Source organism: Oncorhynchus gorbuscha, linkage group LG18, assembly GCF_021184085.1.
Source record: "Oncorhynchus gorbuscha isolate QuinsamMale2020 ecotype Even-year linkage group LG18, OgorEven_v1.0, whole genome shotgun sequence".
Lineage (NCBI taxonomy): Eukaryota > Metazoa > Chordata > Actinopteri > Salmoniformes > Salmonidae > Oncorhynchus > Oncorhynchus gorbuscha.
In genome coordinates, this window is record NC_060190.1 from 37202540 (window position 1) to 37225014 (window position 22475).

The following is a 22475-nucleotide window of genomic DNA, read 5'->3' on the forward strand; positions in this document are numbered from 1 at the left end:
TATAAACCCACACTCTATCCCACCAAAACAGACTGAAATTTAAAGCGATGTTTTTAAACAACTCCTTCACTATAAGGGCATTATCATAATTGTCAACATTTTACAGTGTTATTCCAACCTCATAGTTTTTGACTGCACTGGTACTTTAAGAGCTCCCCTTCTCTCTCTCTCTCTCACACACACACTCTCACACACACACACACACACACACACACACACACACACACACACACACACACACACACACACACACACACACACACACACACACACACACACACACACACACACACACACACACACACACACACACACACACACACACGCATGTACGCACACATGCTCATGTGCAAACGCACCATCTCTTCCTGTTATCTTTTATTTCCTCCCTCCCTCTTTCCCTCTCTCTCGCACACACTTTTTGTGCCACGAGGATTCAGCATTAGATTCCCATATGTTCATGAGGCGTCTCTAACCCAATTTGCGCTGTATAACACGGACAGATTCTCTGTGTACCTGGAGAATAGCTAGCTGTCTGTTCCAACCGGCTGTTTCTACTGCACCTTCTGTTTCTCTCATCTCCCTCTCTCTCCACCCCTCCACTCTTCTACTCTCCTCTGTTCACCCCCCTCTCCACCTTTACCTGCGCCTCTCCTCCCTCTAGCCACCCCAACACTCAATCTCTTTTTCACTCTTCACCTCTATGTCCTCTCCCCCTTTAAGTCCCTCTCCCCTCGTTCTCTCTTCATCACTGTCGTACTGAACAGTATTGCCCCTGACAGCCTGTATCCCCTCCAGACTCCCACCCTTTGGATCTCACTCCCACTTTCAGTGCAGATGGTTGTTTTACCATAATGCTTGCCTGCACAACTCCTGCTTCACACTCACACTCACACACACATCTCTGAGCCATGAACACATAATTATGGGTTTTCTGTCAGGGGAACAGGGAATAGGGGAAAACAGGCCATCTCAACACCATCCCAGAGTACATTATTTAGATGAGATTAAAATGGATTAGATTACATTTAATCAAATACTTCCACTGTAATTTGTGAACATTTCTCATTCAATTAGACAATTCCACATTTTCTGACTTTGGCTTCCCAAAGCACAGATGAAACTCGTATTTACCACCAACTGAATTTCTGAATGGTGATACATGGTGTTTTGGGGATGCTCCCTTTCCGTTTAATTAAGAAAAAATATGTTATAGTAATACAGAACAAGTTGTTTTGAAATGTTAGTGTCTTTCAACAGCCGCAGCACAACACAGTTCCAGTTGAATACAGTTTGAAAAGGGAAAGACCCTTAAATCTGGAATCTAATTGTTTTCTCTTAATCTTGATTGGTTGGAAGGGGCTGGTAGTAGGAAATTGGGTGGTTGGTCATTCTGATTTTGTGTGTGTGTGTTGACAGGCGGGGACGTGTGCATAACGGGTCATGACAGTGGGCCAGTGTTTGAGGAGCAGCCCAGCAGTGTGGTTTACCCAGAAGGTCTCAGTAAGGGAACAGTTACTCTCAACTGCCAGGCTAGAGCCAGCCCTGCTGCTACGTACAGGTAAGAACAAACATGCACACACACCCACATCAGAGAAGCAGTCATCAGAGAGGTGGTACAGGTACTAAGTGCTCATCTCTTCAGCGTTATGTAACTTCTTCCCTTCCCTGTCCGGTAGGTGGCATGTGAATGGTACGAATGTCCCGGTAGGGGACCTCCGGTATACACTGGTAGCCGGTAACCTGGTGATCAGTGGTCCCCAGTACGGCAGTGACGGAGGCTCCTACCAGTGTCTGGCCATGAACCGCTGTGGCACCATACTCAGCCGCGTCGCCAATCTCAAATTCGGCTGTGAGTACATTCATTTATTCATATTTATGTATTTACCATTCTCTGTGTTGATGCATATTAATCAAGATGTATTGGATCCCCGTTGTTATTCATCAAACTCTCTTTTCTGTGGATCTCATCTCATTCCATTGATTGGTTTATATAGTGAAAATAAGAAATTGCTCAGTGAGAAGTACACTTTCGTCTTGTGGTACACTTGACTGAATTTAATTGAGGTTTTTTTCATTGTCTCGTGTAGTTTGTTTTCTATCTTCTTGTGATATCCTTCTTTACTGTTTTTCTAGACCTCCATGAATTCTCTGGGGAAGGGCAGAGCCCGCAGACAGTGTACGAGGGTGCAGGAGCCTTCCTGGCCTGTCAGGCCCCCGCCCACTACCCAGGTACACACACACACACACGCACACACACACACACACACTTCCGGTGCCGACAGAGATGGCCGCCTCGCTTCGCGTTCCTAGGAAACTATGCAGTTTTTTGTTTTTGTACGTGTTATTTCTGACATTGGTACCCCAGGTCATCTTAGGTTTCATTACATACAGTCGAGAAGAACTACTGAACATAAGAGCAGCGTCAACTCACCATCAGTACGACCAAGAATATGACTTTCGCGAAGCGGATCCTGTGTTCTGCCTTTCACCCAGGACAACGGAATGGATCCCAGCTGGCGACCACAAAAAACGACTTCGAAAAAGGGGAAAACTAAGCGGTCTTCTGGTCAGACTCCGGAGATGGGCACATCGTGCACCACTCCCTAGCATTCTCCTCGCCAATGTCCAGTCTCTTGACAACAAGGTTGATGAAATCCGAGCAAGGGTAGCATTCCAGAGGGACATCAGAGACTGTAACGTTCTTTGCTTCACGGAAACATGGCTCACTGGAGAGAAGCTATCGGAGACGGTGCAGCCAGCTGGTTTCTCCACGCATCGCGCCGACAGAAACAAACATATTTCTGGTAAGAAGAGGGGCGGGGGAGTATGCTTTATGGTTAACGTGACGTGGTGTAGCCACAACAACATACAGGAACTCAAGTCCTTCTGTTCACCTGATTTAGAATTCCTCACAATCAAATGTCGACCGCATTATCTACCAAGGGAATTCTCTTCAATTATAATCACAGCCGTATATATTCCCCCCCAAGCAGACACATCGATGGCTCTGAACAAACTTTATTTGACTCTTTGCAAACTGGAATCCATATATCCGGAGGCTGCATTCATTGTAGCTGGGGATTTTAACAAGGCTAATCTGAAAACAAGACTCCCTAAATTTTATCAGCATATCGATTGTGCAACCAGGGCTGGAAAAACCTTGGATCATTGCTATTCCAACTTCCGCGACTCATATAAGGCCCTGCCTCGCCCTCCTTTTGGAAAAGCTGACCACGACTCCCATTTTGTTGATCCCTGCCTACAGACAGAAACTAAAACAAGAAGCTCTCGCGCTGAGGTCTGTTCAACGCTGGTCCAACCAATCTGATTCCACACTCCAAGACTGCTTCCATCAAGTGGACTGGGATATGATCCGTATTGCGTCAGACAACAACATTGACGAATACGCTGATTCGGTGAGCGAGTTCATTAGAACGTGCGTTGAAGATGTCGTTCCCATAGCAACAATTAAAAACATTCCCAAACCAGAAACAGTGTAACTATTCCCTCCGCAAGGCAATCAAACAAGCTAAGCGTCAGTATAGAGACAAAGTAGAATCTCAATTCAAAGGCTCAGACACAAGAGGTATGTGGCAGGGTCTACAGTCAAACAGGGATTACAAAAAGAAAACCAGCACCGTCACGGACCAGGATGTCTTGCTCCCAGGCAGACTAAATAACTTTTTTGCCCGCTTTGAGGATAATACAGTGCCACTGACACGGCCTGCAACTAAAACATGCGGTCTCTCCTTCACTGCAGCCGACGTGAGGAAAACATTTAAACGTGTTAACCCTCGCAAGGCTGCAGGCCCAGACAGCATCCCCAGCCCCGCCCTCAGAACATGCGAAGACCAGCTGGCTGGTGTGTTTACTGACATATTCAATCAATCCCTATCCCAGTCTGTTGTTCCCACATGCTTCAAGAGGGCCACCATTGTTCCTGTTCCCAAGAAAGCTAAGGTAACTGAGCTAAAAGACTACCGCCCCGTAGCACTCACTTCCGTCATCATGAATGGCTTTGAGAGACTAGTCCAAGGACCATATCACCTCCACCCTACCTGACACCCTAGACCCACTCCAATTTGCTTACCGCCCAAATAGGTCCACAGACGATGCAATCTCAACCACACTGCACACTGCCCTAACCCATCTGGACAAGAGGAATACCTATGTGAGAATGCTGTTCATCGACTACAGCTCGGCATTTAACACCATAGTGCCCTCCAAGCTCGTCATCAAGCTCGAGACTCTGGGTCTCGACCCCGCCCTGTGCAACTGGGTACTGGACTTCCTGACGGGCCGTCCCCATGTGGTGAGGGTAGGCAACAACATCTCCACCCCGCTGATCCTCAACACTGGGGCCCCACAAGGGTGCGTTCTGAGCCCTCTCCTGTACTCCCTGTTCACCCATGACTGCGTGGCCACGCACGCCTCCAACTCAATCGTTAAGTTTGCGGACGACACAACAGTGGTAGGCTTGATTACCAACAACGACGAGACGGCCTACAGGGAGGAGGTGAGGGTCCTCAGAGTGTGGTGTCAGGAAAATAACCTCACACTCAACGTCAACAAAACTAAGGAGATGATTGTGGACTTCAGGAAACAGCAGAGGGAACACCCCCCCTATCCACATCGATGGAACAGTAGTGGAGAGGGTCGTAAGTATTAAGTTCCTCGTCGTCCACCCACACAGACAGCATCGTGAAGAAGGCGCAGCAGCGCCTCTTCAACCTCAGGAGGCTGAAGAAATTTGGCTTGTCACCAAAAGCACTCACAAACTTCTACAGATGCACAATCGAGAGCATCCTGTCGGGCTGTATCACCGCCTGGTACGGCAACTGCTCCGCCCACAACCGTAAGGCTCTCCAGAGGGTAGTGAGGTCTGCACAACGTATCACCGGGGGCAAACTACCTGCCCTCCAGGACACCTACACCACCCGATGTCACAGGAAGGCCATAAAGATCATCAAGGACAACAACCACCCGAGCCACTGCCTGTTCACCCCGCTATCATCCAGAAGTCGAGGTCAGTACAGGTGCATCAAAGCTGGGACCGAGAGACTGAAAAACAGCTTCTATCTCAAGGCCATCAGACTGTTAAACAGCCACCACTAACATTGAGTGGCTGCTGCCAACACACTGACTCCACTCCAGCCACCTTAATAATGGGAATTGATGGGAAATTATGTAAAATCTATCACTAGCCACTTTAAACAATGCTACCTAATATAATGTTTACATACCCTACATTATTCATCTCATATGTATACGTACATACTGTACTCTATGTCATCTACTGCATCCTTATGTAATACATGTATCACTAGCCATTTTAACTATGCCACTTTGTTTACATACTTATCTCATATGTATATACTGCACTCAATACCTTCTACTGTATCTTGCCTATGCCGCTCTGTACCATCACTCATTCATATATCTTTATGTACATATTCTTTATCCCCTTACACTTGTGTCTATAAGGTAGTAGTTTTGGAATTGTTAGCTAGATTACTTGTTGGTTATTACTGCATTGTCGGAACTAGAAGCACAAGCATTTCGCTACACTCGCACTAACATCTGCTAACCATGTGTATGTGACAAATAAAATTTGATTTTATTTGATTTTATTTGATTTGATTTTTTGACACACACACACACAATTCACATGCTCAAATCAAAATCAAATCAAAGTTTATTTGTCATGTGCGCCGAATACAACAGGTGTGTAGACCTTACAGTGAAATGCTTACTTACAGGCGCTAACCAATCGTGCAAAAAAGGTATTAGGTGAACAATATGTAGGTAAAGAAATAAAACAACAGTAAAAAGACAGGCTATATACAGTAGGAGGCGATAAAAGTAGCAAGGCTACACACAGACAACGGTTAGTCAGGCTGATTGAGGGAGTATGTAGATATGGGTAAAGTTACTATGCATATATGATGAACAGAGAGTAGCAGTAGCGTAAAAGAGGGGTTGGCAGGTGGTGGGTGGCGGGTGGCGGGACACAATGCAGATAGCCCGGTTAGCCAATGTGCGGGAGCACTGGTTGGTCGGCCATTTTGAGGTAGTATGTACATGAATGTATAGTTAATAAAGTGACTATGCATATAAGGGGGGGGGGCACACAATGTAAATCGCCTGGGTAGCCATTTGATTACCTGTTCAGGAATCTTATGGTTTGGGGGTTAAAAACTGTTGAGATGCCTTTTATTCCAATCTCTGCTTTCTCTCTGAGTGCTCCCTTGAACTAGTTTGTGGAATGTTTTCATGGATAAGCCCCTATTTATGGCACATTGATTAAGTCTCACTCTCCTCCTCGTCTTCTCTCTCGCTTTTGCTCTTGCTCTCCCTCCTCTCTCTTTCTCCTCTCGTTAGCGCTGTCCTACCGCTGGTTCGTTAACGACTTCCCCAGCTTTGTGAAGCCTGATGGGGGTAGGTGGTTCGTCTCCCAGGTAACGGGCAACCTGTACCTGGCCAAGGCGGAGCCTAACGATACAGCAAGCTACTTTTGCTTCACCACCATCGATATGGACATCAGTACCAAGAGTACCTTCAGCAAGGCCAATCAACTCACCGTGCAGCCAGACGGTACAGGAGTGTGTGTGTGTGTGTGTGTGTGTGTGTGTGTGTGTGTGTGTGTGTGTGTGTGTGTGTGTGTGTGTGTGTGTGTGTGTGTGTGTGTGTGTGTGTGTGTGTGTGTGTGTGTGTGTGTGTGTGTGTGTGTGTGTGTGTGTGTGTGTGTGTGCGTGCGTGCGTGCGTGCGTGCGTGTAGAGATAAAAGGCCTATTCAAGTACTCTGTTCCTCTTACACGGTAATTGTGCAGCTTTGAAAAGCGTTTGACATTTCAATTGACAAGGAACTACAAAGAATACAGTGCTGTATATTTCTCCTCTAAGAGGAGAGACTTGAAGTGCAGGTGCAGCTTATAATTTGCTTTATTTCACGTCAGCCATTTTCACTGTTGTTGACATGTCCTCTCTATTAACCACAGCCAATACCAGGAAGTACGCTCCTGCTATCAAAGTGCGTTTTCCAGCAGAGACCTATGCCCTGGCAGGACACACCACCCAGCTGGAGTGCTTTGCCTACGGAAAGTAAGTCCCTGATCCATGTTATTATCCCATATTGTTAAAATATCTCCAATTTGCAAGCTTGCAACAATGCAGTAATCAATAACAATTGAATACTAAAAATAACAAGGTCGAACAAAAACACACAATAAATAGAAATAAGAGGAACGCGATAAAGTATGTAAGCGTTCTCTATACACGATTTGTTGTATACTGTATCCACACACTCTCGCCCTGCATTCCCCTTTTCTTGCCTCTCCCTCCTCCAATGTCCTCTTCCTCCTCCACCTTCCCCTCCTTCTGCCCATGCCTCCCTCCCTCTTTATCCACCACTGCTTCCCTTCCCTCACTTTAGTCCCATCCCAAAGTTGCGTTGGAGGAAGGTGGATGGTCTGTTGCCGTCTAAGGCCGGGGCCAGTGCAGAGGGACCCATCCTCACTCTGCCTGAGATGACCTTCCATGACGAGGGCGTGTACGAGTGTGAGGCCTACAACTCTGAGGGCCGCGACAAACACCAGGGACGCATCAACGTGCAAGGTAGGGTAGAGACACAAACAAACACACACACACACAATTTCTAAGACTTTACTGAGTTACAGTTTATATTAGGAACTCAGTCAATTGAAAAACCACTAGGCCCTAATCTATGAATTTCACATGACTGGGAATACAGATATGCATCTGTTGGTCACAGATACCTTAAAATAAAAAGGTATGTCGTGGATCAGAAAACCAGTCGGTATCTGGTGTGACCACCATTTGCATCATGCAGCGCAACACATCTCCTTTGCATAGAGTTGATCAGGCTGTTGATTGTTGCCTGTGGAATGTCGTTCCACTCCTCTTCAATGGTTGTGTGAAGTTGCTGAATATGGGCGGGAATTGGAACGCGCCGTCTTACACGTCAATCCAGAGCATCCCACACATGCTCAATGGGTGACATGTATGGCGAGTATGCAAGCCATTGAAGAACTGGGACATTTTCAGCTTCCAGGAATTGTCTACAGATCCTTGCGACATTATCATGCTGAAACATGAGGTGGAGGGAGTGGATGAATGTTACGACAATGGGCCTCAGGATCTCACCACGGTATCTCTGTGCAATCAAATTGCCATCGATAAAATGCAGCTGTGTTCATTGTCCGTAGCTTATGCCTGCCCATACCACAATGTTGACATCAGCAAACTGCTCGCCCACACGACACCATACACGCTGTCTGCTATCTGCCTGGTACAGTTGAAACCAGGATTAATCTGTGTAGATTACACTTCTCCAGCATGCCAGTGGTAAACGAAGGTGAGTGTTTGTCCACTGAAGTCAGTTACGACTCTGAACTGCAGTCAGATGAAGACCCTGGTGAGGATAACAAGCATGAACTGAGCTTCTCTGAGACGGTGTCTGACAGTTTGTGCCGAAATTATTTGGTTATGCAAACCTACAGTTTCATCAGCTGTCCTGGTGGCTGGTCCCACTTGGGGAAGAAGCCGGATGTGGAGGTTCTCGGCTGGCGTGGTTACACGTGGTCTGAGTGTGAGGCCTGTTGGCTTATGGTAGAGAAATTAACATTACATTTTCTGGCAACAGCTCTGGTGGACATTCCTGCAGCCAGCAGGCCAATTGCACGCTCCCTCAAAACTTGAGACATCTGTGGCATTGTGTTGTGTGACAAAACTGCACATTTTAGAGTGTCCTTTTATTGTCCCCAGCACAAGGTGCACCTGTGTAATTATCATGCCGTTTAAGGAGAAATGCTCACTAACAGAATGTAAACAAATTTGTACACAACATTTGAGAGAAATAAGCCTTTTGTGCATATGGAACATTTCTGGGATCTTTTATTTCAGCTCATGAAACACGGTACCAACACTTTACATGTTTATATTTTTGTTCAGTGTAGTATCCAGCAGCAAGTCTGAAACCCTGTTCCCCCTGAATATCACCATTATATGACCATCAGAACCATCCGTGTTTACCTGAATTTGTCTGTGAACTTGTCCCTGTATCTGTTTGGTCCCTTCAGCCCAGCCAGAGTGGCTGCAGGTGATGAGTGACTCTGAGGTGGAGATCAGTTCAGAACTGCACTGGACCTGTGTGGCTGCCGGCAAACCAAGACCCTCCATACGCTGGTTACGTAATGGACAGCCCCTTAGCACACAGGTATATACACACACACACGTAGACATAGACACACAAGCCCATGTCACTCGTCTCTACCCTCCCTTGTGTGATGTTTTTTCCCCTCCCTATTCATTAACCTATATCTCCATTCCTCTATCTCTCCATCCATCCCTCTGACATCAGGACCGAGTGGAGGTCAATGGGGGTCGTCTGAAGGTCATCAACCTGGCACTGGAGGATTCTGGGATGTATCAATGTGTGGCTGAAAACAAACACGACACCATCTACTCCAACGCCGAACTGAGGGTGCAAGGTGAGAGGTCAGGGTTCAAGGGTTAAAACCAAACCCCGTAAACACTGCAGCCCAAGAGAAATGCAACTTAACACCCGAGTTCTAACCTCTCTAACTCCCTGTCCTCCCCCCTGTGTTGTGGTCTCCAGTCCAGGCCCCAGACTTCCGCTCCAACCCGGTGAGGAGGTTGGTCCCAGCAGCCCGAGGGGGGCAGGTGATGTTGGAGTGTCGGCCGCGAGCCGCCCCAAAACCTACCCTGTTCTGGAGCCGTGGCACTGAGCTCCTCACCAACAGCAGCAGGTACATGCACAAACACACACCTGACCCTGAAATTCACTTTAACCTTAGATTCAGACTTATTGAGGCTTGATTCAGAAAGCCTCAAACAGGTCTGTGGGGGGATTAAAAGATAAATGTGATCTGAAGGAAAAGTGTCTCATGTTTTAGCTTCGATTTTGTCCAATACTCCCACCAAACAACAAGTGCAAACTGCAAACACATAGAAATATTTGGGATAAATAAAGATTACATTTCCTGCTTCTTCTCCCAGGGTGACAGTGACTCCAGATGGGATCCTGTGGATCCACAACATCAGCAGGGCAGATGAGGGGAAGTACACCTGCTTTGCTGAGAACTACTTGGGCAAGGCCAACAGCACTGGACACCTGTCAGTTAGAGGTACACAAAAGCATGGATGCACACATACATACACACGCAAAAACACACACACATTTGCACACACATGGCATGCACATTCTTACACACGTGTACACACACACTGGCCCACTGAAACACCAGTGTTTGTTTTAAGACAGTTTCACTCCTCCCCAACTCTCCTCCTTCGCTTTCTCCTTCCCCTCTCTTCCCCAGATGCCACTAAGATCACCCTAGCTCCCTCCAACGCTGACATCAACCAGGAAGAGAATGTCACGCTGCAGTGTCACGCGTCACATGATCCCACCATGGACCTCACCTTCACCTGGGCTCATAACGGAGCTCTGCTGGACCTGGAGGACCCCGCCGGACCGTACCACCGTGTGGAGGGGGTGAGTTAGTCAGGCCACAGTAGAATGTACCACTGCAGGAATGGGTGTGCGTCATGATGAATAAGACAACAAAAAAATCCACAGGTTCACTTGGGGTTATTTTCAATCAAACCGTTTGAAATTGAATCAAATTGCTTAACAGATTATTTTTTTAATCAAAAAGACATTTGGTCTGAGTTTTTGAGTGAATAGTAGGGTTAATGAAAATGCCCATGAATCAGGGTGTATTTACAAAACATTAGTCAGATATATGCCTCATTTCAAGGAAACTATCCATTTAATGTGCACAGCCTACTGTTCACGTCTTGCTGATGAAACACTTCTATGTTGATGATGTGACATTGCCATTTTCCATGCCCCTTGGTTTATTGGGGATTAGAGTTTATAATCCTGACCCAAACAAATTACGGTCAGCACTATGATTTCACTGCCACTGGAGTCGTCTTATAATGGGATAGACTTTCAAAGCAGAGTGTTGGATATAATTGAATTTCATTTGAATTCAAATTACCTTCAGTACTGCTGTGAAACTGTGATTATATGAATACCTGGCTTGTTTCTCTGTATCAGGCAGACCATGTCTCCAATTACTGAGTATGTCTCTAATTCTGAACAAGCTCTCTCTCTCTCTCTTTCTCTTTCTCTCTCTCTCTCTCTCTCTCTCTCTCTCTCTCTCTCTCTCTCTCTCTCTCTCTCTCTCTCTCTCTCTCTCTCTCTCTCTCTCTCTCTTTCTTTCTCTCACTTGCACTCTCTGTCTCTCTGTCTCTCTGTCTCTCTGTCTCACTCTCTCTCGCACTCTCTCTCGCACTCTCTCTCGCACTCTCTCTCGCACTCTCTCTCGCACTCTCGCACTCTCTCTTTCGCACTCTCTGTCTCTGTCTCTCTCTTTCTTTCTCTCACTTGCGCTCTCTGTCTCTCTCTTTCTGTCTCTGTCTCTCTGTCTTTCTTTCTCTGTCTCTCTCTGTCTTTCTTTCTCTGTCTCTTTCTCTGTCTTTCTTTCTATCTGTCTCTTTCTGTCTGTCTTTCTCTCACTTGCGCTGTCTGTCTCTCTGTCTCTTCCTGTCTCTGTCTATTTCTGTCTTTCTTTCTCTATCTATTTCTGTCTGTCTTTCTTTCTCTGTCTATTTCTGTCTGTCTGTCTGTCTGTCTGTCTGTCTGTCTGTCTGTCTGTCTGTCTGTCTGTCTGTCTGTCTGTCTGTCTGTCTGTCTGTCTGTCTGTCTGTCTGTCTGTCTGTCTGTCTGTCTCTGTCTGTCTGTCTGTCTGTCTGTCTGTCTGTCTCTCTCTCTCTCTCTCTCTCTCTCTCTCTCTCTCTCTCTCTCTCTCTCTCTCTCTCTCTCTCTCTCTCTCTCTCTCTCTCTCTCTCTCTCTCTCTCTCTCTCTCTCTCTCTCACTTGGGCTGTCTGTCTCTCTGTCTTTCAATTCAATGTGCTTTATTGGCATGACATAACAATGTACATATTGCCAAAGCTTATTTTGGATATTTACAATATAAAATAAAAATGAGAACAGTAAGAACAACAAACAAGTGTTAAAATAACCTTACATTGAACAATAACAATAAGCATACAGTGGAGTGCATGTGCAGGTTGATTGGTTTGTCAGACACTGTCCCTTAACTTATGACAGGCAGCAATGTAGTGCGCTGCCAACCCACAGTTCTCTGCGTCCTCCCCCAACAGGACTCTCATCAGAGAAGTCTTTGAGACCTTGAATAAGGGTTTCACATTTGGGGAAATGACACTCTAATTGTTTTATCTTTTTTACATTTTGTCAGGAAATGCAGCTACGTCTCAGGTTCTGCTGTGGTGCAGTGGTTGCACAGCCTTTCCTCTACAGGGTTTTTCTGTGCTCACGGAGTCTGTACTTTGTGAAGGTTTTTCTAAGGTTTTGATTTAGCCACAGTGTACTGTCGTTTTAGGGCCAGATAACACTGCATTTTGCTTTGTGTTTGTGCTTGTCTTTCTCTCACTTACGCTCTCTGTCTCTCTGTCTCTCTCTGTCTCTCTCTGTTTCTGTCTATTTCTGTCTTTCTTTCTTTGTCTCTTTCTCTGTCTTTCTGTCTGTCTTTCTGTCTCTGTCTTTCTGTCTCTGTATCTGTCTCTCTCTCACTATCTGTCTGTCTGTCTGTCTGTCTGTCTGTCTGTCTGTCTGTCTGTCTGTCTGTCTGTCTGTCTGTCTGTCTGTCTGTCTGTCTGTCTGTCTGTCTGTCTGTCTGTCTGTCTGTCTGTCTGTCTGTCTGTCTGTCTCTTTCTCTCTCTCTCTCTCTCTCTCTGTCTTTCTCTTACTTGCGCTGTCTTTATTTCTGTCTGTCTGTTTCTCTGTCTGTCTCTCTGTCTGTCTCTCTCTCTGTCTTTCTCTGTCTCTCTAACAGAAGGAGACCATAGGGGATCTGTTGATAGTGAGTGGTCAGCTGAGTCAGGCCGGTACATACAGCTGTACAGCTCAGACCGTGGTGGACAGCGCCTCAGCCTCCGCTAAACTGGTGGTCAGAGGTAAGACCCGATCATATCACAACAACTCACCTGTCCTTTTTCTATGATGGTCATCCTCATGAAATGTTTGTGTTACAGCATTGCAGGATTTCGATTCTACATTTTATGAGGATTTTTACTTAATTACTTACTTGCGTAATCCTCTTCATCCCCAGGCCACATTGAGCTCCGTCCACTACTTTCTGGGTGAGGATTTGTAGTTGCATGTAAATGAAGGAATTTGGATAAATGTCCTGACCATGCATTCTCCAACGGTCTCTCCTCAGGCCCCCCGGGACCTCCTGGTGGTTTAGTGGTGAAGAACGTTGCTGAGACGTCGGCGGAGCTGCGGTGGAGTCGTGGCTATGACAACCACAGCCCCATCGGGAAGTATGTCATCATGGGTTGCTCCCCACTGTCATCCGGATGGAGGACGATGAGGACAGGTGAGAGGAACACCGTTGTGTGTGCACGCGTGCATATGAATGTATGTTTTTGTATCCATCAATCAGTCCCTGACCTCTCCCTCTCCCCATACTCCTCTCCCCCCACAGAACCATCTAACATTGAAGGCAATGCTGAATCGGCTCGTGTGGTTGGCCTGTTGCCCTGGATGGACTATGAGTTCCAGGTCATCGCCAGTAACATCCTGGGTAGTGGAGAGCCTAGCATGTCCTCTCACACCGTACGCACCCAGCAAGCAGCTCCCACAGTGGCCCCTAGTGGACTAGGTGGAGGAGGAGGAGACCGCAACGAACTCATCATCACCTGGACCGTAAGTGTGTCTGTCTGTGTATGTGTACGCATGCCTGACTGTGTGTGCGTGCGCATTTTAGAGAGAGAGTTAGATGGAGAGCTTTGTCAAAGTTGACATGAAGTTTTGTTTGAATCTGATCCCAGCCCATGGTCAGAGAGTACCAGAACGGAGATGGCTTTGGCTACATCCTGGCATTCCGGAAGCGGAACACTCCGACATGGGTGGTGGAGCGTGTCTCCAACGTGGAGTCGTCTCGCTATGTGTACTCCAACCAGAGCCTGTCCCCCTACTGCCCGTTTGAGGTGAAGATCAAAGCCTACAACCGTAAAGGAGAGGGTCCCTTCAGCCAGATTGCCCTGGTGCACTCTGCAGAGGAGGGTGAGTCAGAACAGATCTGGGTTATACAAGAAGGATGAGGAACATTATGCTACATTGCCACAAGAGGGCGAACAAAAACACAAAAAACAAAATGTTACCAACCACATTTGTTCACTGTGTTTATCGTACTTGTGTGTGTTGGATATAATCCTCAACCCTAATTTCACCCCTGCCCCTCCATGCAGAGCCCACGGTGGCGCCCTCGAGGATCAACGCCACGGCTCTGACGGCGTTCGAGATGCAGGTGTCGTGGGACCCGGTCCAACACCTCAGCGCCAACGGCATCCTCAGAGGTTACGAGGTTAAGGACCTGCACAACATACACATGAACATATACATATACCATGAAATATATCATACGATATACCCCGACATGTGCATTTACCCCAAACAATGTGACAAGCAATGGGCCCTGGTCGAAATTTGTACATTATAAAGGGAATAGCATGCAATTTGGGACCCATATCTAGACTTCATGTTCAAACCAGTCTGAACCAGTCAGTACTGGTGTGAAAGTTAACTGAGGTAACAGCTATGCTATGACCTCACCTCATCTCCTCAGCCTTGATATCTTATATCCCCCGACTAATAAAGGTTTTATTCATTTATTTGATGTGGTGTTTGGTTGGGATCCGTCGCCAGGCAGATTAGGTCTGGCTGGTTATCATGATGGCCCTGAGGGGAAAAAATGGGAGAGTCAGAGTGAGAGTCATTAATGTTATGACAGGGCAGCTGGAGGAAACTTTGCTCATTAATCTGGTTATTGTTCATTGTACACATTTAAAAGGAAACTGTTTAAGAGATAACAAAATGCTTACATTTTAGGGACTTCAAGTGATCTGTTCATATTTACCTCACAGTATATTGTGATAAAAAAACAGTCATAATTATTTGGTAGTTTCTTTTTTGGGGAATGCCCCCAGTTTTACACAGAGATGTACTCTTGGTGGCATCAGCACACTGAAATGTGTGTTTACAGATCCGGTACTGGCGTCAGCATGAGCGGGAGGCAGCTGCAGACCGTGTGCGTACAGCCGGGTTGGAGACAACGGCTCGGGTGGCAGGACTGAGACCCAGCACCCGGTACCATGTTACCGTGCTGGCCTACAACAGCGCTGGCACAGGACCAGCCTCACCCAAATCCACTGTCACTACCAGGAGACCACGTATGTAGGATACACACACACACACACAGAGTTTCCACCACCAACACACTGTACTGAATGTGTGACATAATAAATACACACACTCAAATATTGTTTCAGTCCCCTGGCCCCAACCCTCTTCGAGGGATCAGATGTGACATAACCGGGTTAGGCCAGCGGTGCAAGTATGAGTTCTCCCATGTGGGATAAGATGGATTGTCCATACCGGCTGAGAATACCCCAAGGGTTCAAACACACAGTGTGTTTGGGAGGGGAGATATCCACCATGCACCTGACTACCAGCATGCACTGGACTTCAAGAAAGGCAAAAAATATTTGGGTATTAGTCCATTGATATACACTGTAGTTCCCAAAATGTTTTGCATGTCCACAATCATGTTTTCAAGATATGTCACTTTTAAAATGCAGAAATGCAGCCTGTCAGATGCGTTTTGTCGTATCTCTTGAAAACTTGATCGCTGACATACAAAACATTTTGGGACTATATCAACAATGGACTGATGAAACAAATACCAAAGGATAGTTTGAGGGTGGACTTTTCCTTTTAAGTGTGTAAAGGGATTCTAGTAGGGGATTTAGATCCTGATACAGAGGATCTTCTCCTCTCTCTTCTCTTCTCTCTGGAACTAAAAAGGGTTCTCCTATGGGGACAGCTGACGAACCCTTTCGGAGCACACAAACATCAACATCACGCACAAACATAGCTATATTAATATATTATGTATGATATCCTGCCTTTTAGTTTGCAGTTCGGTTACAGTTTGGATCATAACGTTGCTGTATCTATAATTTGTGCACGAGACCTTTGTATTACCGAGTTATTAAGTATCTAAGTGTAATTCCTCAATAACTTCCTGGTCATGTCTTGGTCAAGTAAGTTTCAGAAGGTGAGAGAGACCGGCCAGTAAGTTGTTGTCTGTTCTTTTATGTTAAAAGCTCCTAATCGGCCCCCTGGCAACGTGTTCTGGAAGACTGATGGCTCATGGGTAACTGTGAGGTGGGATCATGTCAAGGCCCTCGGCAACGAATCAGCTGTGCTGGGCTACAAGGTGAGTGGCGTCTGTTTTGAAGGAGAGGTGTGTGTGCGCAGGTGGATATGTGTTTGGCATATTGCAAATGCACGGGTCAACATTTTTTTAAAGAATGTTCAAATGCGTGAAGGGAAAGGAGATAGGTGGTCAAAATGATTCACGCTGTTTGGATAAATCATAACGAGCTACTTCTGTAAGTAATCCGATTTGCAGAGCAATAAAACTCTTAGAGCATGATACGGCATATCATCAACAGATGACATTAACGATCATTTATTGCAGAGAGAAAAAACAGAAAAGGGATAGAAACATTAGCATTCTTAATTAAACCAAACATACTTCAACAAACATTGAACAAAGGGGCAAAGGAAAAACATTAAATAACTGATTTCCTCTGTACAGTTTGTCAGAATCTGAAATGAAGCGGTTCCCTCCCTCTCTCTTCTTTCAGGTGTTGTATAAGCATGAGGGCCAGTCTGCACTGAAGGTTCTGGACAAGGGGAAGACGTCCGTCACCCTGCCCCTACCCAAAGACAACGGCTATGTGGTCCTGGAGATACGCTCCTGGGGGGAGGGAGGAGACGGAGCTGCACACGAGACCATTGTTTCCCGCGACTCAGGTGAGACAGACTGACCGGGTATGTCTCAATAATATCTCCTTCTTCCTGAAGTGTACATTCATTCGCTACTTCCCACAAATCTAAAAGCATTGGATTGGTGGACGGATGGGCTATACTTAAAGGGAATTTCCACCATATTTATATGCCAGTCATTTCTTTCAAATCAGTGAAGGGAAGTGAACAATTGCACCTTTTGGGAGGAAGGAGATTGTAATAGGGACGTAGCCACTGACACTGAGGTTTGATGGAAGGGAGACTTCGGCACAACACATGTTTTTCAGTCACACACCACATAGCCCCAGAGCTTATCCAGGCAAGGTTTTGTGTCAGGTTTAAGTTACATCCCCACCTGGGACTTGCCTAGCAGCAACACCACTCCTGCTGTGACTAGAACTCACTACAGGAGGAAATAATCCAAAATCTCTCCTCCTGTTCTTCACCGAGTCTACCGCCAACAGCTAGCATGGCCTGAGGCTAACAGGATTAGCTAGCTGTCACACGCAGACGGGTACAAGAGCATAAGTGCTCATTTGAACCAAGAGGGACTAATTAGTGTTTTGTATCATCTGGCGGCCACACACGACATCTGCCTGTGAGGTTGATATGCTGCTGATGGAAGTTGAGGTTTGTCACTGAGTGACGGGGTTTAGTGAGAGGCAGTGAGGATTAATGGGGGGGTTACCTCACTGGGCTCTGTATTAGTGCACGCAGACATGCACATAGAGATGAAAGATTGTAATTTGTCTCAGCAAACTAATCCTGTAGTAGCAGGATTTGAACATTTAGTCCTTAATGTTGCTTGATCGGTGATAAGGCTATTATCTGGTCAAAACGAGGCTACATGAAAAATAGAATACTGTTAATATAACCGTGTGTTAGTGCGGAAACATCTCAGCAACAAAAGAGTGATCAAATTAAGATCCTACATCTGTACTGTACACACGTGTGCGCCGGCACCACACACACATTAGTACTTAGATTCTGCTTAAATTTGACCTATGCAGAAATCGCTCCATCATTTCCTAGTTGCAAAAATGTCAGTTTATGTGACAAAACAAGCAAGTATAGTGTAGAGAATCATTGTTCCATCAAAATCGCTATGAAATATATTTTCTATAACCAAAAATATTGTATTTTCAGCTGTTTGAAGCTGGTGTACAAAACTGAAAGTAAAAGAGCAAAAACTAAACTTAAAAATGGAAGCTTAGAAATAGAGCACATAAAACAGATCTACCGCTTCCTAGACTTGCTTTCAATGAGAATGACAGATCTATAACTCACATTTCTATGAGAATTATGTTGTGTCACCTTTAAGACTGCTTAAAATTAGAAAACAATAGAGCTGTTTTAGCCAGTCAGAGAGACAGGTTTAAGTGAGTCAATTAGTATTTTCATTGTGCTCCATATTAGGACCTGTCTTTCACTATTCTGAGACCCTATAGCTGTGACTCCTCAAAAAAGCCAAGGAGACAAGTAGGCAACTGTTGGGATAATACTGTACTAGATCATGTCTGCAATTCTGACCCCCTCCCCCCCACCCCACCTCTCTCTCTCTCGCTCTGTCGCTCTCTTTCTCTCAAACAGGAACTGGAATGATGGTGCAGAACCAAGCAAGATCCCCATGGTCCAATCATGCTCCCCTCCTTCTCACCGCCACACTCTCCCTCACTCTTATTGGCTTACTGGACCTGTGATCTCCGCCAGTCCCTGGACATTGTGTCATAGTCATGGTGTAAAGCCTATTGTTCAGATTCACCTATCTATTGTTTTGTTGTGGCGGGGAGGGTATTTTGAACAGGTGGACAAGGGTGTGTGGGGTAATATTTTGAAGCAAGGGGGATGGGGGGGAATTAAAATTGTTATTTTATTCTTCTTTTTATAAGAACATCAAACCGGGACATTTTTTAAGTGTGTGTGTCTATGGGTTTTAAGGGAGGGGTCAGACTACCTGATTGTCAATTACATTGGTGTCATTAGAACCATGCCTTATGGGGATACGAGAGGCTTTTGTCCTCCTTCACAGCAGCAGGGCAATTCGTCACACTCGCCATGTCTCCTGGCTTCCCCTACTCTGCTATGAACCCTAAGCTCGATAGCGTATGTCAGTCGTGCTTTCTGAAGTCGGTTCAGTTTCGTGTAGTTTAAAAAATGTAAAAAATGGTTTTCGGTTTCAATGTAGTTTTTTTTACAATAAATGCACTATGCATAATGTGGGTTGAATGCTGTAATAACACAGAAACATTTTTTTTAAAGCCCCATGATGGTAGTGACGACCCAATACTGCGTATCTCTTATTAACCATTCACATAACTTTATTAATAAAATATGTCTGTTGTGTATGTATACATTTGTTTTATTTGATAACTTCGGACTAGATTCAATCAGATCAAGCAGTAACTGGCAATAGCAGACACCCATGCAGGTGGATGTTTTGGAGGTGTCAGAGGTTAAACTGTACTGCAGTCAAATCGGTGAGCAGCTGCTCTGTCACGAAGCTACACCCGCCCCATTTGCGTTAGAAGTTCCGAATAAGAAAGTGTAGGCTATGTAGAAATAATTACACTGAAATTTGAAAATCATTCAACTTAAATAATAAGGATTTCCATCAGACTAATCAAGGTGTAGATTACATCTCACATTCTAGTGTTCAAATTTGTAATCAAGGCTGCATGTGATTTCTCTTATTGTGACTCATTGCAGCCGATGGTAGTGTCCACTTTAGGTATAATGCCGGGAGCTGCTTGGGGATATGACAGCTCTAACACAGTTCTACCTACTACACGGTTTGCGGATGTTGGCAAAAAAAGAAAATCCAAGTCATTGTCTCATCTCTGCTCATGCAGTTGCAGCCAGCCAGCCTACTATCTCTGTGCTCCCCAATGAGTCATCCTATATATTACCTGGCTCTATAGAGCTGCTGCCTACGTTGTCTGACGAAATCACTATTTTAGTAGTTCTTCCAAGTAAATAAGGCATACTTTTATGACTGCTGAATACCAACTATCAAACACTTGTATTGTTGGGTAGAGATACCTCGCGAAGAAACAACTGCTCTCTCTATCCCTCCCTTCTCTCCCTCTCCGTATCTGCTCCACAAACTTGACCGGAAAAGTAGGCACGCAATAGATTATGGTCATTATAGTTAATTACCACATTTTCTGCAGTAAACTATATAGAATATTGGGCTGTTGAAAACTACTACTCCCTACTACATCACAGTTTGCGCTTGATCTGATTTCTTTGTAGAGAAACAGTGCATTGAGCTTACAGTAAAAAAAAATATAATACATGGAATTCAAATAATTGAACTGACATTGGTCAGTTAGTTAATTAAAAAAACAAAAATAACATTTTGGTTAATCGCTTAGCGCTATATGTCACCCAACTTATCTTCTGTATGTAGAACATAATGTGTACATACAGAACAGTAGACATCTCTGGTGCACTCAGACACTGACCAACTCTTTGTCTCTTGAATAAGATGAAGGGGGGATTAAACAGTGACCTCATTCATACATCTCATGGCTCTTCAGGAAGTCTACTTCAAATTGAACTCCCTGTGAATGGACGCATGCTTACTTTCTTATGACACAACTTTTTGTCTCGTCCTAGGATTTTCTGCCTGTGTGTTGGTTTGTTTGTTTTATGTGATGTAGTTATGGCGGTGACAGCGTCTGAATGAATAACTTCACTCGTCCAAATGAATGTTTACCTTTATGTTTATGTTGGGAACTCAACTTTATAAAGATATTTATCAGTTCTGTGTTTACACTTTTTTTTGTGTGCCTGCATTGTTTAGAAGATTCAGACACAAATGGAAAACAATTTCAATTCAGTGTTTTTGGGTTGGTTATGAAACCCATCTATGCTGAAGTGTAAGATGAGCATTTCGCAATGGCAATAGTTGCGATAAAACGATGAAAGCAGGTACTGGAGACTGATCACAAAGTACAGTGTTATCGTTCACCTCTTACATGACATGTCATGTTGTTCATTAACTGTTAATCATGCAACACTTCTGCCATAAACACTGCCTGTCTGAGGAGAGTTCACTGCAAGGATATGTCATCTATGGAACATACCGCGTCTGCTAGTTAATCATGAAGCCCACGTGGGATTGATTTGGGTGGAAAGCCAGGATAATACCCACACACTGTTTGGATGTTCCCAATGTTCCCAAAGTTACAATACTAACATGTCAACCACTGTCCTTGTCAAGCCTATTGCCACTGTATATTAAAACCATGGCAGCATTTGAACAGTGGATATTCTTTTTCCATATTTGATACCCCCTTGCACCTGTAAAGTCTGTGGAATGTGTGTTCTGTATAATACCTTGAACTATTGATTTTGGGCATAGTCAAGTAGTTCAATGGTAAACAGCCATTTTAACACAGTGTGTCTGTTCTGAATATAACTACCGCTAGATGAAGCTTAGGCAACAAGAAACAAAATGGCAACTACTGTATTTTGTCTCTTGTTTTATTTATTTATTTATTTTTTCATTTCTGGTTGCTCTGAAACATTCATAGGCAGGTTGGCCAGTGGCAGCACAGTTCTGCTGCTACATGTTGTTCTATGCAGTAGAACAGTGCAAGGTATCAAGACGTTTTGCGGCACTTCAGGGTTTGTGGGTCCCTCATAAATTGTAATTGTTAGCTGATGATTTCGATACATCTCAGGAGCTTAGGAATCAAACAATACTTTTTGTGGTTTGCAAGCGGTCTGGAGAAGCCAACATCATACTGTGGTTTGTTATTTGTAAAAGTCTGAGAGGTGAAAAAGGTTTGTTGAGTAAAGTGGTTGGATGATGGTTTTTCTGGTGTTGTTTGGTTGTATAGAAGTTATTATGATGTTATTGACTCTCTTACACAGACATCGATTGATTGTCGACATCAGAATGAGCAAGATACAAACACACTCTGGACATGAAACATGTTGATGACAATCTGTTAGTACAGCAGCAACACCAGTACAATCTTTGAAAAAAAGGGTTCCGTAAGGGTTCTTCCCATGTCCCCGTAGGATAACCCTTTTTGGGTTCCAAGTAGAACCCTGGAACCAAAAGGGTTCTCCCAGGAATCAAAAATAGTTCTTCAAAGGGTTCTCATATGGGGACATTTGAATAACCCTTTAGGTTGAAGAGAGCATTTTTTGTCAACGTGTATACCCAGAGTGCCCCAGTAGTGACAGTAGTGTTGCTTTTATAAAACATAGACATATTCAGCACCACACTAGTCCCCACAGGACAGTTTTTATGTTTAGACCAATGATGTTGTTTTGATTTTAGTGGGTGAAGCCACTTAACCCTGTGCCTGACGGTGTTCAGGGTAATTTTATATTGGATTGGGAGTGTTGTGTTTTATAAACTGTTTTTGTACGTGGCTCAATGTACCTTAGAAGAAAGAGGGCAGCTTAAAAACACGTGAAATATCCAGATGTCTTGCAGTGATGACTTCCTTGGGGATAAAAACTCAAACTCACACTTCGTAGTTGAAGACAGTGAAGGTGTGA

At 44.9% G+C, this 22475-nt stretch overlaps 1 protein-coding gene across 5 annotated transcripts in view; it reads left to right on the plus strand.

Moving 5' to 3' along the window:
- LOC124003017 (contactin-2-like) overlaps positions 1 to 20724 on the plus strand; it is an 81944-nt gene extending 61220 nt beyond the window's left edge. For all 5 annotated transcript variants that reach the window (XM_046310939.1, XM_046310940.1, XM_046310938.1 and 2 more), the window contains 20 exons: positions 1420 to 1561; positions 1680 to 1852; positions 2137 to 2232; positions 6385 to 6597; positions 7002 to 7104; positions 7436 to 7617; positions 9102 to 9238; positions 9383 to 9512; positions 9641 to 9791; positions 10042 to 10169; positions 10362 to 10537; positions 12910 to 13030; positions 13297 to 13455; positions 13564 to 13784; positions 13910 to 14144; positions 14330 to 14445; positions 15124 to 15310; positions 16247 to 16359; positions 16793 to 16961; positions 18546 to 20724. In XM_046310939.1, the coding sequence (XP_046166895.1) occupies positions 1420 to 1561; positions 1680 to 1852; positions 2137 to 2232; positions 6385 to 6597; positions 7002 to 7104; positions 7436 to 7617; positions 9102 to 9238; positions 9383 to 9512; positions 9641 to 9791; positions 10042 to 10169; positions 10362 to 10537; positions 12910 to 13030; positions 13297 to 13455; positions 13564 to 13784; positions 13910 to 14144; positions 14330 to 14445; positions 15124 to 15310; positions 16247 to 16359; positions 16793 to 16961; positions 18546 to 18655 (3062 nt within the window). In that variant the 3' untranslated portion in view covers positions 18656 to 20724. The remainder of the gene's footprint in view (positions 1 to 1419; positions 1562 to 1679; positions 1853 to 2136; positions 2233 to 6384; positions 6598 to 7001; positions 7105 to 7435; positions 7618 to 9101; positions 9239 to 9382; positions 9513 to 9640; positions 9792 to 10041; positions 10170 to 10361; positions 10538 to 12909; positions 13031 to 13296; positions 13456 to 13563; positions 13785 to 13909; positions 14145 to 14329; positions 14446 to 15123; positions 15311 to 16246; positions 16360 to 16792; positions 16962 to 18545) is intronic.
- Positions 20725 to 22475: the final 1751 nt, after the last annotated feature.